Raw genomic sequence first — 13,689 nt, forward strand, 5'->3', positions numbered from 1 at the left:
GTTAAATTACCAGAAGTTTTTAAAAATTTTCTCAATTTTCTTTCAAATTTTTAAAAGTAAATGTGTTATTTTAATTATTAACAAAATATTTTTATCTGGATGGGTTTTAATTTAATCGTCAACTTGCTTCATTATTAAAATCATCACAATACTGTATATTTAAACTATGGAACACCAAAAAATATACAGTCTGGTCTAGTCACATTATGAAATATTTAATTTGTCTAATTTAAACAACAATTTATACTCTGACCATATTTTAAAAATTGACATTTTTTAAAGAAGAGAAAAAAAACCAGTAAAAAAATAATATTTTATTTTTTTCGATAACTATCTTATCATTATTTTTATTTTTTTAATATGGGAAAATAATTTATTTTATCTATATTAAAATTAGTATATAAAGAAACCGTAGAAAGAAGATCTATTCCATTTAATATCTATGTGCTAGAAACAAACAATTAATTATTTAGTATTTTATCTTTTTTGATAATTATCAATTAATCCTCAAACAATTCAGAAGATTTTTATTTAAAATTTGATATTCCACGGATAAATGCATAGTTCAAAACTAACATCCTTATTAATTACGCTACTAATCTTACTTGAATATACACAATTATACTACCAATATTTGGTGTTTACAAAATCGAATTCTTTATTATCCGATCAACAGCATAACCACCAACAGTTGGACAAAAGGAGCATCAATACGTCCTTACTTCGATCTCCCAATTGCCCTAAAATGTGTCTTTGCATGTCTTTGAAAGATTTTAACCCTCCAAATCTTAACAAGTATGCGCCTACCTCACATTCGAGCATGAGTTTCCCTACAAAAAATATTCCAAATTCATCTTTCGTGATTATGCAAAATAATATGCCGTCAGTGGGCACTCAGGTTATATGTTCTAAAACGGATTTGAGAATCCTACCAAGAGATTTACCGGCAGAGACTGTGAAACTGGATGTAAGCCAAAACGAAATATCTTTCATACCCAGCCGGGCTTTCGAAAATTTACCAATCACGGACCTGATTTTGGACGACAATGAGATACGAGAGATCAAACCTTATTCCTTTATCGGTTTAAAGAAATTAAAGAATTTGCTAATGAAAAATAATCCGTTAGATGTGCTGGGGCAAAATTCCATGAGCGGTATAAACGGATCTAAGACTATTAATTTGGGCTCCAATCACATCGATCGGATAGAGAGGGAGGCTTTTGAAGGTTTTTACAAAAATATGAAATCTTTTATTTATAAAATTTAAAAAATAAATTGAGGGAAAAGGTAGAGGTGTTAGGGCAGACTCAGTGAAGATTTTTTATAGGGTGTTTACGGCCAGGCCCGTATAATAATTTTGTATGAATTGTCTGGCCTCTTATAATTTTTTTATAAAATAAAAGCTAAATTTACCTAAGTCTAAGCTTTATTTTTTTTACAACTTCAGGCTCGACTCTTAAATATATTTTGAACATGCAGAGAATTTTTTCCCCTAGCTCAGCTCGGGCTAGGCCTACTTTTCGAAGATGGGAAGAGGAAACTAAGTGTATTAGGTCACGGAAAACGTATTTCTAATGATGTTAAAGCCAATAGGGGTTTTTTAAGCATAAAAAAAGGAAAAAATAAATAAATACAAGTAAACACAATATTCCTATATGATCATATTTCAAATATGGTGATTATAAGCATATCCAAGGCGCCCCCTCCCTTTGTCAGTTTTTGTTTATCTTCATTTAGAATCACGGACATAAGTCATGGAGAAAAAAACACCGGACAAAAATACCCCAATTTTATAAATTTATTTTGGTTGTGTCCAATATATCAGGCAATTAAATTCACAAACTTTTGATACCATAATGAAAATAAGTAAATAAGCTATTTTAAATATATAAATAGAAACATGTCCAAAACATAATTATAGAAAATTTAACATTCGATTTTATTAAAATTTTAAAATTTACCAAAGTTTTAAAGTTTTCGATTTTTTTAAAAAAGATGTTGGATAGCCTTGTTTGGAAAGGGGATAATTTCAAATATGCTCCTTTAAATTTTTTTTAAAAATTGGGGTATTTTTGTCCTGACTTTTTTGTCAGTAGGTATTTTGGTGAAGGTCACTTTGTTTAGGATATTTCTGACAGTGATTCATTATTTTGCTAAAAAAAATTTATCCCTTGCCTACACTCATTAATTTATACAAAATGATACTTTAAAAAAATCAATAATAAATAAAATAAATCTAAGTTAAAGAAAAAAAGACTATAATAAAAATAAAATTAAAAACCATAATAATTTTTGAAAATATTTGGCTAAAGTCAGAAATAAATCCTAAGATCACCCTAATAAAATTTATGGGAGAAAAAACTTCAAAATATTATCACCACCCCTTTAGTAAAGAAAAAAATAATCAATACATAATTTGATGGCAAAGAAAAAGTTTTAAAAAAATACTTTAATACTTTTTGTGTTTTAAAATTTGGTTAAATTGTAAAAATATAATTTGGACTAAAATATTGCGACATTATATATTTTTTATAAGGAAAATATACAAGATAGAAGATATATTTCATGTATTATTATTTTTTGATTCATAATTATATCTTGGTGTCTTAAATTATGCATATTTATATTAAATTGCTGTGATTTACCAAGATTTGCCTTTTTTTCGCTGCTCTTTATTATTTTTTCGTGAAAATAAAATAGGTTTACCCTCATTAATATAGATTTATATCAATACTATTTTTCAGAGTTGTTAAAGTATCTAGATACAAGAGTATCTAGATATAAAAATGTGGTATCTGTATCTAGATAGATTTTTGATTAAAGTATCTGTATCTAGATATTATTTTAGAGGTATCTGTATCTGTTTTAGATACTTTTATAGATACATTTAGATATACTTCTATTTAACGCTTTTTTATATTATAAATAAAAATACTTGAATAAATTTATTTTATTTCATATGAGCATATAACTTAATATTAATATATATATTTAAAAACTATATATATATGTAAAATATTAAAACTTATATATAAAAAAAATATGTAAATATTAATTAAATATTATGTCCGAGTTATCAATAACAAGCAAATTCTGATATTACAATCCATCTCAAGGAATTTGCCATTTTAAATTGCAATGGAATTGGTATTTTATTCTATTCTATTATATTAATTTTTAAGATTAATATTGATGACAAAAATGACGACATTCTTCCATAGCCAATCCATATTTTAAAATAATATCTCAATATAAAGAAAACAAATCTCTGTTAGTAAAATGTTTGCCATGTCTACCAAAAAATATGCAAATTTCAGTTAGCATTACCTCAACTTGCAATATTGTAAAACATTTAAGTGTATATATACTAAATAAATGTTTACAATTTTAAATTTTAAGAGAAAACATCAAACACTCTTAATCCAAATAAAAAAGGGGAAGGAGAAAAAACCTATTAAAGAAAATATTGGACTAGGCTCAGTCCATTGATTTTTTTCCAAGAGACCTCAGACTTTAACCCAAACCACTTTAGATGATATAATAACTGATTTTATTATAGATAGCATTCAGCCATTTTCAATTGTTGAAAATCCTTCATTTATAAAAATGATCAAAACATTAGCTCTACAAAAAAATATAATTTGCCGACAGACAGTGGTTGCTAGAATCTCCCAAAGATGGGAGAATGAAAAAAAAGAAATCATTAAAAGTCTAATAGAACCATTGTTAATATGTACAACAGCAGATTGTTGGAGTGCCTATCGCCGGTATAGCTAACATTTAAATTTGTATAATAATTTAATTACAAACAAATTATTTGAGCAGTTTTAAGAAATGTTAATTTTTAGTTCATACATAGGAGTCACTGCACACTATATAGATCCAACAAGTTTGGAAAGAAAAAATGTAGCGTTGGCTTGTAAAAGAATGACTGGTAGTCATACATATGATAAAATAGCAAAAAATTTACAAGATATAGCAAAGGATTATTGCATACAAAATAAAATCTCAAAGAGCATTACTAATAATGCCAAAAACTTTATTAAGTCTTTTAGGTTTATTTTATTATAAATATAAACATAATGTTACTTATTTATGATAGAGTTTTCAAGCCAATTGAAAATATTAGTGAATCCATAGATGATCTGGAAGATGAAGAAACAGTTGCACCATTATCAATATCAGATCTTTATACTACTGCTCAGGATTTTGGAATATCAGAATCATGAACCTGTGTAAAAAAACCAATAATTTAATATCCGATTTTTTTCAGTATCCCACAGCAGGAGATATGATTGTTAATGATTTAAATTCTGATAATCAACAAATTTTAAATATTTTTTCAAAAATGAATTCCGAGATAGATTTTAGTATTTTTAAACAATATCCTGATATAAAAATGTTATTCATTAAATATAACACCACAATCCCTTCCAGCGCCCCTGTTGAAAGACTTTAGTATAGCTAAAAATGTCTTTACAGATAAACGAGGATGTCTTAATGACCAAAATTTTGAAAATATTTTATTACTGAAATCTAATAATTATTTATATTATAATCATTTAATCATCTATTATATTATTTTATTAATGATATATAATAATTATTTATATTAATCATATATTATATTAATATCTAAAAATCATTATTTTAGTTATATTTTGATAAATGTGATATCGAGTCAATAAATTTTTTAGATCATTTCATAAATTTTCACAATAGAATCCTAATTTAGGTTTATTCAAACCTTATATAAGAGTATAATAAAAAATGTATCTGTAACTAGATACATCTTAAATTGTATCTGTATCTAGATACATTTTAAATTGTACCTGTATCTAGATAACTTTTTAGAAGCTGTATCTAGATAAATTTTTAGACAATGTATATGTATCTAGATCCATTTAAAAAGTATCTTTTAACATCTGCTATTTTTTAAATGAATATTTTTATTTTTTCTCCATTAAACATTTTTACTTATAAATAATTTTTTTTTTGGTTAAAAAAAACCCCATAATTTAAAATTTAACGGCTTTTACTGTGAAACAAGTGATATTATTAAATATACAATAAAAGAGGTAAACAAAGCAAAGCAAGGTTTTATTTTAATTTAATACATATTGAAATTAAATAATGTACAAGCAATTAATAAAGGTTAAACATCATGTTTAAATAATAAAAAGAAATTATGTTGTAAATTCCTCTATCCTAAAATCCTATTAAAAATATGTAATGTTCTGTATATTGACCACCTAATCTATATGATCAAAGCATTCCTGCTCTTGAGTGATCACTATGCAGAGGTTTCTTAATAACTGTATTTTAAGTTAATATTTCATTTATTAAAAAAAAGGCCTTTTAATATAAAATAAAAATATCTTTTTATACAATAATAAAAATAAATTTATACCATTTTGTTTTCAAAAAAAAAGATTCGAAATTTCTAGCTTTTATTTGTTTGTTTAAAATATCCAATAGTAATATTAATTTTTCCAATTTAAATGAAAATGAAAACTCCCAATATTCGTCGAGAATTCAAAGACCATAATGAATATACACAAATATTGTAATAAATGGACATATTCACTTAAATGTTATCAATGCCTGAAAAAAACAAATGAAAATCAAAGACATAGCAATCTAAAAACGCTTTGTTTGTAAAAAGCAGGATTTTTGTGCTAAGATTTTAAAATGGCCTTTTGTGGAAGTCATTATTGGAGTAAATAGGAATTTGTTAAATTTTTTGTATTCGCTGATCTTTTTCGTTTCTACTTGTGTTAGTGGATTGCTATTGATGTTATATGGGAATGAAGAGACGCATGTGTAGTCCCATATTAGTGATTTTCCGAGGTCCCAAATTTGTGTATCAGAAATTTAAAATATTTTTTAGTCACTTGTCTTAAATAAATTTATGAAACTTAAGATATTCTTAAATAACTCCTTATAAAAATCATTAAGTATTCCCCCCCCCTCCCCACAGCGAATTCTTACTTACGCCCCTGGTTAAAGATTAAGAACGGAATATGTATAAAAATTTTGTAATATAAAGACATTTGCGATAGGAAAAGACCCCGATGAGGTGGTAAAAGGGATAAGATTATACAGTCAATATAATTAAAATCAACAAGTTTTGTTAATTTATATTATATTTCATTTCATTTATAAAGAAATGTATGTCAATTGTATTTATTTTTTTCAGTTCTGCCTCTCTCCTAGCATATTTTTTATACTATGTATAGACTTTAAGTGTAGATTGTGCCTTAATTCAATCTAAAAGAAGCATATGAAGGTAAAAATATGAATTTAGTTTAAATTCTGTTAAAGATAGGGAAAAAATTGATGAAAATCTGTATGAAGATTCTTGTGAAAATGATCTATTAAGTTTTTTTTAAAATAAAGATCATTCTTTAAATATTTTTTATAAATATTAAAATTTTTATTTATCAAATTAATGCAACCCTCTCATCCTCTGCGTCAGTTGAACATGTGTTTAGCACAACTAAAGCTGGGTTGTGAGCCCTCTTTTTCTGATTAAAATTTTAAAAATCAAGTTAAATATAAATAAAAATTATTACAAAAACAAATTTTCTTTTTATTATCTATGGGGAAAACAATAAATAAAAAGAAAATTTATATATAATATTTAGTATTTTTTAAGTAATGAGTTAAGCGCTACTTTTTTGTACAGCCAGTAACGCGTTCCTATTTTTACAATGTAACGAATAAAGGTCTTTTTTTTAAACGTAACTAGTAACCCCTTTATTTTTTCAGGTCCTGCTTAATTCCAGATGAATAATTTAAAATTTTTATTGTTCTAGTGATCTAATTCCGTTAGCTTTTTGTATATCGATTCCTATCCAACTCTTATATTAGAAATACCCAATCCGATCCTATATAAAAAATTTAAAAAATTATATTTTATAGAAGAAAAAGTAACCAACATTTTTAGGAAATTTTAAAAATTATAAACGACTAGAGAGTAACAAATTTTTTTTGTTATTTTTACTCAAAAAATATTTATAAAATTATTTTAAATAAAAGAATATCCAGCCTGAAAAAATTTTCTGTTTGAGAGAGTTTAGTCAGGTCTCGGTAGAGTTGTTAAACGACCCGATTAAGATTTTAGCCAAAATAATATTATGTAAGCCTCGATATCTAGTAAATAGAGGTCCAAACCTTTCTGCCACCTGAGCAAAATTTCCAGTACTTAATATTATTTGGGCTAAAATCTTAATCAGGCCTCTTAAAATCGACGTTTAACAATACTAGATCTCAGATTTTTTTCTGTAATTTATTAAACTTAATTTATCATTTTTGAGTCTCGTCATTGGTATCGTTTAAAATTTAAAATATGGTGCATTTCTGTGTTATGGCTGTAGTAAGTAGCTAACTTTTTTTGAAAATTTTTTTTCCAAAACATTTTCTAAATAAATAAAGGGTAAAATTTTATTTTTTTTTGCTAGAGGAGAAATAGCCTTTGAAAAGATAATAAAGAAAAAAAAGAGAGGGATTATTATAAAAGTACTAGCTAACCCGTCAAGAATGACGGGGTTGAGGAGTAATTAGTTAGTTTTTCTTTTTACTTTTATGATAGTTGTTACCTGTTATTTAAAAATAATATTTTTTTATTCTTTATAACCCCCTCCCCTCTTCAGGCCAGGTCCCCAGGCCTGCAAAAAAAATTTGTTTTAGGTCAATGTCTGATCCATAGTTGATAATAAAATTCCCAAGCGTCCAAGCTGATAATAATTTTGAAAAAATTTTCCCTACCCAGTCCAATATAATTCATAAAAATATTTTCCAAGCCCAGCCCCACCCATAATAATTTTAAAAAATTTTTCTTAAACCTGGTCAACTTGTAATAATTTTGAAATTTTTTTCCCAAGCCTGGAGATAAGTTAATCTCTAAAAACCATATAAATTTTTTATTCTTTTTGATCCCGCTCGATCCTACTTCAGACCAAGGCCAACCCATTAGGAACAAGAGTGAATACTATTTGTTGAGTAAAAATATATTTAAATTAACTTTTACCTGAGAATCATATAAATATTATGCCTAATCTCTAATATCAAAAAATTCCTATCAGGTTCATGCACATAATCATGTTGGGAAAATATTCACAAGCCCGCCAAAGACTATAATAAATTTGGTAGTTGAGAACTAAGATAAAATATGTAAATTCATAATTCATTTAAAAATATAATCAGAATATGAAAGTTGCATGAGCCTTGGTTTTTTATCAGGCCTGGCCATGTCTGCAAAAAACAATTTTTAGGCCAATGCCTATCCCATATTTAAAATTAAATAATTTTCAAGCATCTCTATTTTAAATTTTATCCAATATGATTTCTATCACAAATTTAAATTTTATTCTAAATATTAAATGAAACGACCAGATCTAAAGAGTAATAAAATGATTAATATGAAAATAGGCAGGAGTCCTTTCAAATTATAAGAATAACGTTTTAAAGAAATAATTTCCAAGGTTAGATAGAGTAACTTGGTGAATAATTACATTTTTTAAAATTAAAATATTTACCTTTAAAATAAAAAACACAATTATCAAGATACCGAAAACATAGAATCGATAAATCTATCTGGAAACCCATTAACATACGTAAAGACAAAGGCTTTTAGGGGACTTAGAAACGTTGGTTACTTGATTCTTTCCTCTTCCGGCTTGAAATATTTGGAACCTGGTTGTTTCGACGGATTGCATAACGTTAGTCATTTGACTATGACAAGGGTTCCCTTGAGCAATATAGAACCAAACACATTCAGAGGCTTGAGAAAAGTAGGAACTTTGGAGCTTAAACATGCCAAAGTAGGAAAAATTAAAGAATACGCGTTTCGAGGGTCAGAAGATATAAACAGATTGATTCTTAGCGATATAGAATTAGAATATTTAGATAAAAGAGCTTTCAGGGGCATGATACTGACTACCGTGAAAGATGCGAAGGATGGTTTGGACAAAAAATTTATGATGGAAAAGGTGGATTTATCCAGAAACAATCTTAAATATGTAGACCCGCTCATATTCGTAGATTTGGAAAAAAACACAAAAGTTGTGGATTTAAGTGATAATCCCATATCCTGTGGTGATTGTAACATGTCCTGGGTAGGGTTGGCGAGTTATTTTTACGGTCATAATCAACCTTCATTAGGTTCTTACGATTCTTCTCGAACAACACCTAAAGGTGGATCAGATCAAAATTTAATCAGTGACAAAAAAATTATAGACCTAAGTAATTTTACTAATACTATCAAGTTTAACCCCCATCATATATCTCAACTCAAATGTTTTACCCCGTTGCACTTAAAAGGGAAATTAGTTAAGGACGTCAGTTTTTACAATGAATTCGGTTGTTTATTAACAGCTAGAGAATTAGCTGAAAGACTTGATATAGATTTGTCATCTGGAACTTCCATGGACTGCTATTTTATCAGTAGTTACTTATTACTAATTAGTGTATTGATTCCTCTCATGTTATAGCACTGCCTTTATATTTGAATGTTTCTATTTTAAATCAATTTATATGTACTTGTATCTCTTTCTCGGCAATTCTTAGAAAATATTTTGTAATTCTAATATAAATATGCATATAATACACATTTTTCATTTGTTAACATTTTTTTAAATGAATTTATATAAGGTTCCGCTCAATATTTTTTACAGATATATAGTTATTTATTAAGTTTCCTTAAAAAATTAAATATTTTCTATTCCTCCAATAACCCTCTAATATTATTCATAATTAATTATACTATGGTATGCATTAAATTACGTGAAATTTAGAATTATGTAATATAATGGAAATATAAAATAACAGTGCAATCAAATTCAAAATACAAAATATTTTTCCATCTTATCAAATGTTTTCAATAAACTTTTTAAAAGGGGGTATATCATTAAATTATTTTTCTGGCATCCTCTTCCTTTAGAGCCTGGCATAATTCCCTTCCAAAAATTAAAAATACGTATTTTTAATTTTTGGAAGGGAATTAAAGATTATTCAATCTGCTGAAATTCTCAACAATATAAGATTTGCAATCTAATTTTTAAATAGTTAAACTTTTTAAAAGGGGATGTATCATTAAATTATTTTTCTGGCATCCCCTTCCTTTAGAGCCTGGCATAATTCCCTTCCAAATTATAGCAGAACTGGTACTTAGCAACTAAAGTTTTCTACCAAAAAACCTACTATAGTACCTTAAATTTATCAAACCATTAAGATTCATAATCTTATAATTATGATATAAGGCAATAACTCCCCCCACGAAAACTTTATTATATCATATCGAACTCGAGGATATGAAGCCCGAATAAACAAAAATATAAGTGAAAATAATCTAGAAAAACCAATAATCACCATAAATCTTATTACAGCTGTTCACAAGTAGTGAAAATAACATGATCGAAATATATTCAGCTATAAAAATTAAAGCAAAAAACCCTGAGTAAAACTCAACATTAAAACCTGATACCAACTCAGACTCACCTTCCATCAGATCAAAGGGAATACGATTTATCTCAGCCAATGAACAAATCAAAAAAGACACTAACAAATATATAAATATATACCCATATATATTTATAGGAGTCATAAATTCCTCAAATTCATAACTTATTACCACTAACCCTATTAGTAAAAAAATATATCTTATAATTAACTCATAAGAGACAGCCTGTCTTACCGCTCGTATACCCCCCAGCATAGAAAACTTTAAATTTCTTAGTTAAACCCCTGTAATAAAAAAGTATACGCTTACCCCCAATAACATAATATAGACCAGTAGAGGGTAATCATTTATTAGAGCGAAAGATCCTTGGGTCAGCACAAATTCGAAAAGGACCAAATAAAATCCTATTGATAGGACTGGTGTAGCCATTCATAGATGCCATCAAGTATAAGTATATACGAATATGCCCTTAGAAAACAACTTGATGGCATCTATGAATGGCTGCACCAGTCCTAACACTAGGACTTTATTTGGTTTTTTCGAATTTGTGCTGACAAAAGGATCTTTCGCTCTAATAATGCATAAAAGGACATTCCTATGAATAAAAATCCTTGGGTCAGCACAAATTCGAAAAAAACCAAATCTAAAGACCGAAATAGGCCTATCAAAATCTTAACTTTTGAGCATAAAATCTGCCACAATAGATTCCTAAAGGAAGGGGATGCCAACGTTGCCTGTCCCGCCCCCCGCCCCATTCTTCTCTTCTTCTCATACCGTGTCAACACTCGAATTATTCCAAGCACCCGTTTGTTTAGCAGGGTATTTAATTTTCTTAGACCTATTTTAAACAAAACGTTTTTCAAAGCATTTTACACGTTATTTACAAAAATTTTTACTTACAGACAACAAACGATTTTTATTATTCAGTGAATTTTTATATTAAAATATAAAATAAGTGCAAAAAACTAATATATCCCCAGAAAGTGACAAAGGTTACTCCAAAGCTAATATTATTTACTTATTAAAATATAAAAAGCATATAAAGTACTTACAATCCCTAATTATTTTCAAATAGCCCATACAAACAGAAAAAGCAAACTGAATATAAGGAAGGAAAAGATAGGACTTAATTCTTAAATAGATAACTTATATTAAAATATTATTCACTAGATTAGTTTATATATTTTTATTATAAAATTTGCATTAATAAAATGTAGGCAATGAATATCTTAAATATATAATATACATGTTCTATGATATTAAATTAAAAGATGCATTTAAGTAAAAATAAGATAGGAAATCTATTAACGTTGCTATAACTTATATAGAATTAAAATTACATTAAATGGCATTCCACATAACTGTATAATTTGCAAAGACTTTTATTTGTAGATATAACAGAAGATATACTCAATCTTAAATTTGGGGAATTATCATGGTTACAGGCTACCTTACCAACCAAATCCGGCGGCATTGGTATAAGGTCACCTACCCTACTTTCTATTATTGCGTTCATATCCTCTCGCCTGTCCTGCGAACCCATCATTCAAACACTAACAAAACATCCTGACCCCTTACTCCTACAGGCAATTGATCTATGGAAGTCCCTCTCATTAGTCGATCCTTCATCATCGGCATTACAAAAGGATTGGGATAAACCTCTAGTTCCTAACTCCGTTGCATTCCTTAAATCGAGGAGCCAACCAGAGAACCATTCTCTACTCTTCTCCATTTCCGAAGGTAGTGGATACGAATTTTTTGAGGCTTTCCCATCCGAAACCTTGACCAGCTCCTAAGCAATGATGAGCTACGTTACGCCATCGGTCTTAGACTGAATTGCGATATGGTAATACCTTATCACTGTATCCTCTGTCAAACGTCGGTCAACTCCAAAGGCCGTCACTCTCTACACTGCAAGCGCTGTAGAGGCAGATTCATTAAGCATTCAAAATGCAATGATACCATTGCCAGGGCCTTAAAATCCGCCGGCATCCCATCAACCCTCGAACCTACTGGTCTTTACAATTCCGGGCCCGATGGTTTGACTATGATCCCTTGGAAGAGGGGGAAATTCCTAACTTAGGATTTCTCATGCACGATCCTCTTGCCCCTTCCAATATAAATAGAGATGCCATACTAGATGCCGAGACGAATAAACTAACTAAATATTCGCCATCTCTTCCCGCCAATTATACATTCCTACCATTAATCGCCACTACTCTAACGTAGTTCGGCTCTCATGCCCTAGACTTCTTTAAAGAGCTGGGAAAATGGATCTCTGCTAGGACCGAGGATCCCAACGAGGGATTCTACCTACGCCAACGATTAGCCATAAATACAGTAAAATATAATTATCTCAGCTTTTTCAATATCCGAAACCCCGTAATTGCATATTTATTTAATGCCTAACACTTTATAATATCTCATTCATCGTTTACTTTTTATATTCTTCCATTTCATTCAATTCATTCGTCAAGTAATTTAATTTAGTAGGGTAGGTAGTATTATATTTTTATTTTTAGAAATTAAAATAATAGAAGTTGATAATACTATTGAACTACCACCCTCTTCAGGCGGTGAGAGAATTACTATTGATGTAAATGAAAAAATCGATCAAATTCAAATTTGAAAGATGTTAAAGAATTTTATAAGTTATTTAAAAAGGATAATGCCGGGAAAACATGTAAAATATGCCTACAGATATTCTCAATTCTTCAAGCACAAGTATATTATGCATATATATCAAAATGAGATCTCAAAGAGGGAGAGAATAGCCAGGGCTCATTGGAATTGGGACATCAGAGAAAGATGATATAAATAAAATCCAAAGCGATTTATCTGATATTTAAATCCATTTAATTCCAACATACTAGAATGGTGGGAAGGGAATCAATATCGATTTCCAATTCTAGCCAAAATAGCAATAGATTATCTCCCACAGCAGGCTACATCAGTAGCATGTGAAACGATCTTTTCAAAAATAGTGATAAAAAAACAAAAAAGGGAAATAGAATGAATCCAAAGATGGTTCAATCTCTAATGACTCTTGATTCATGGATAAAAAATGGAATAGTTTTTGTTTTTTAGGAGATAATTAGAATATTTATATATAAATCAGTTTTATTCAAAACAAAAAAATAAAATATGCAAATCAAATTGATTTAAATTATATTCAATATATTTGTATTGGTTTAATATTCTTTTGAAATATTAGGCATTTGTATTGT

At 28.2% G+C, this 13,689-nt stretch overlaps 1 protein-coding gene across 1 annotated transcript; it reads left to right on the top strand.

The window, feature by feature from the left end:
• The first annotated feature begins 553 nt into the window (after positions 1–553).
• On the top strand, positions 554–12,258 carry LOC135923434 (leucine-rich repeat-containing G-protein coupled receptor 4-like). Its single transcript, XM_065458173.1, has 3 exons — positions 554–1,226; positions 8,569–9,447; positions 11,855–12,258. Exons 1-3 carry the CDS (start codon positions 557–559, stop codon positions 12,256–12,258), a joined length of 1,953 nt encoding a protein of 650 aa, XP_065314245.1. The 5' UTR covers positions 554–556.
• The last annotated feature ends 1,431 nt before the right edge of the window (positions 12,259–13,689 follow it).

Source organism: Gordionus sp. m RMFG-2023, chromosome 1 (genome assembly GCF_954871325.1).
Source record: "Gordionus sp. m RMFG-2023 chromosome 1, tfGorSpeb1-WG-v2, whole genome shotgun sequence".
Classification (NCBI taxonomy): domain Eukaryota; kingdom Metazoa; phylum Nematomorpha; class Gordioida; order Chordodea; family Parachordodidae; genus Gordionus; species Gordionus sp. m RMFG-2023.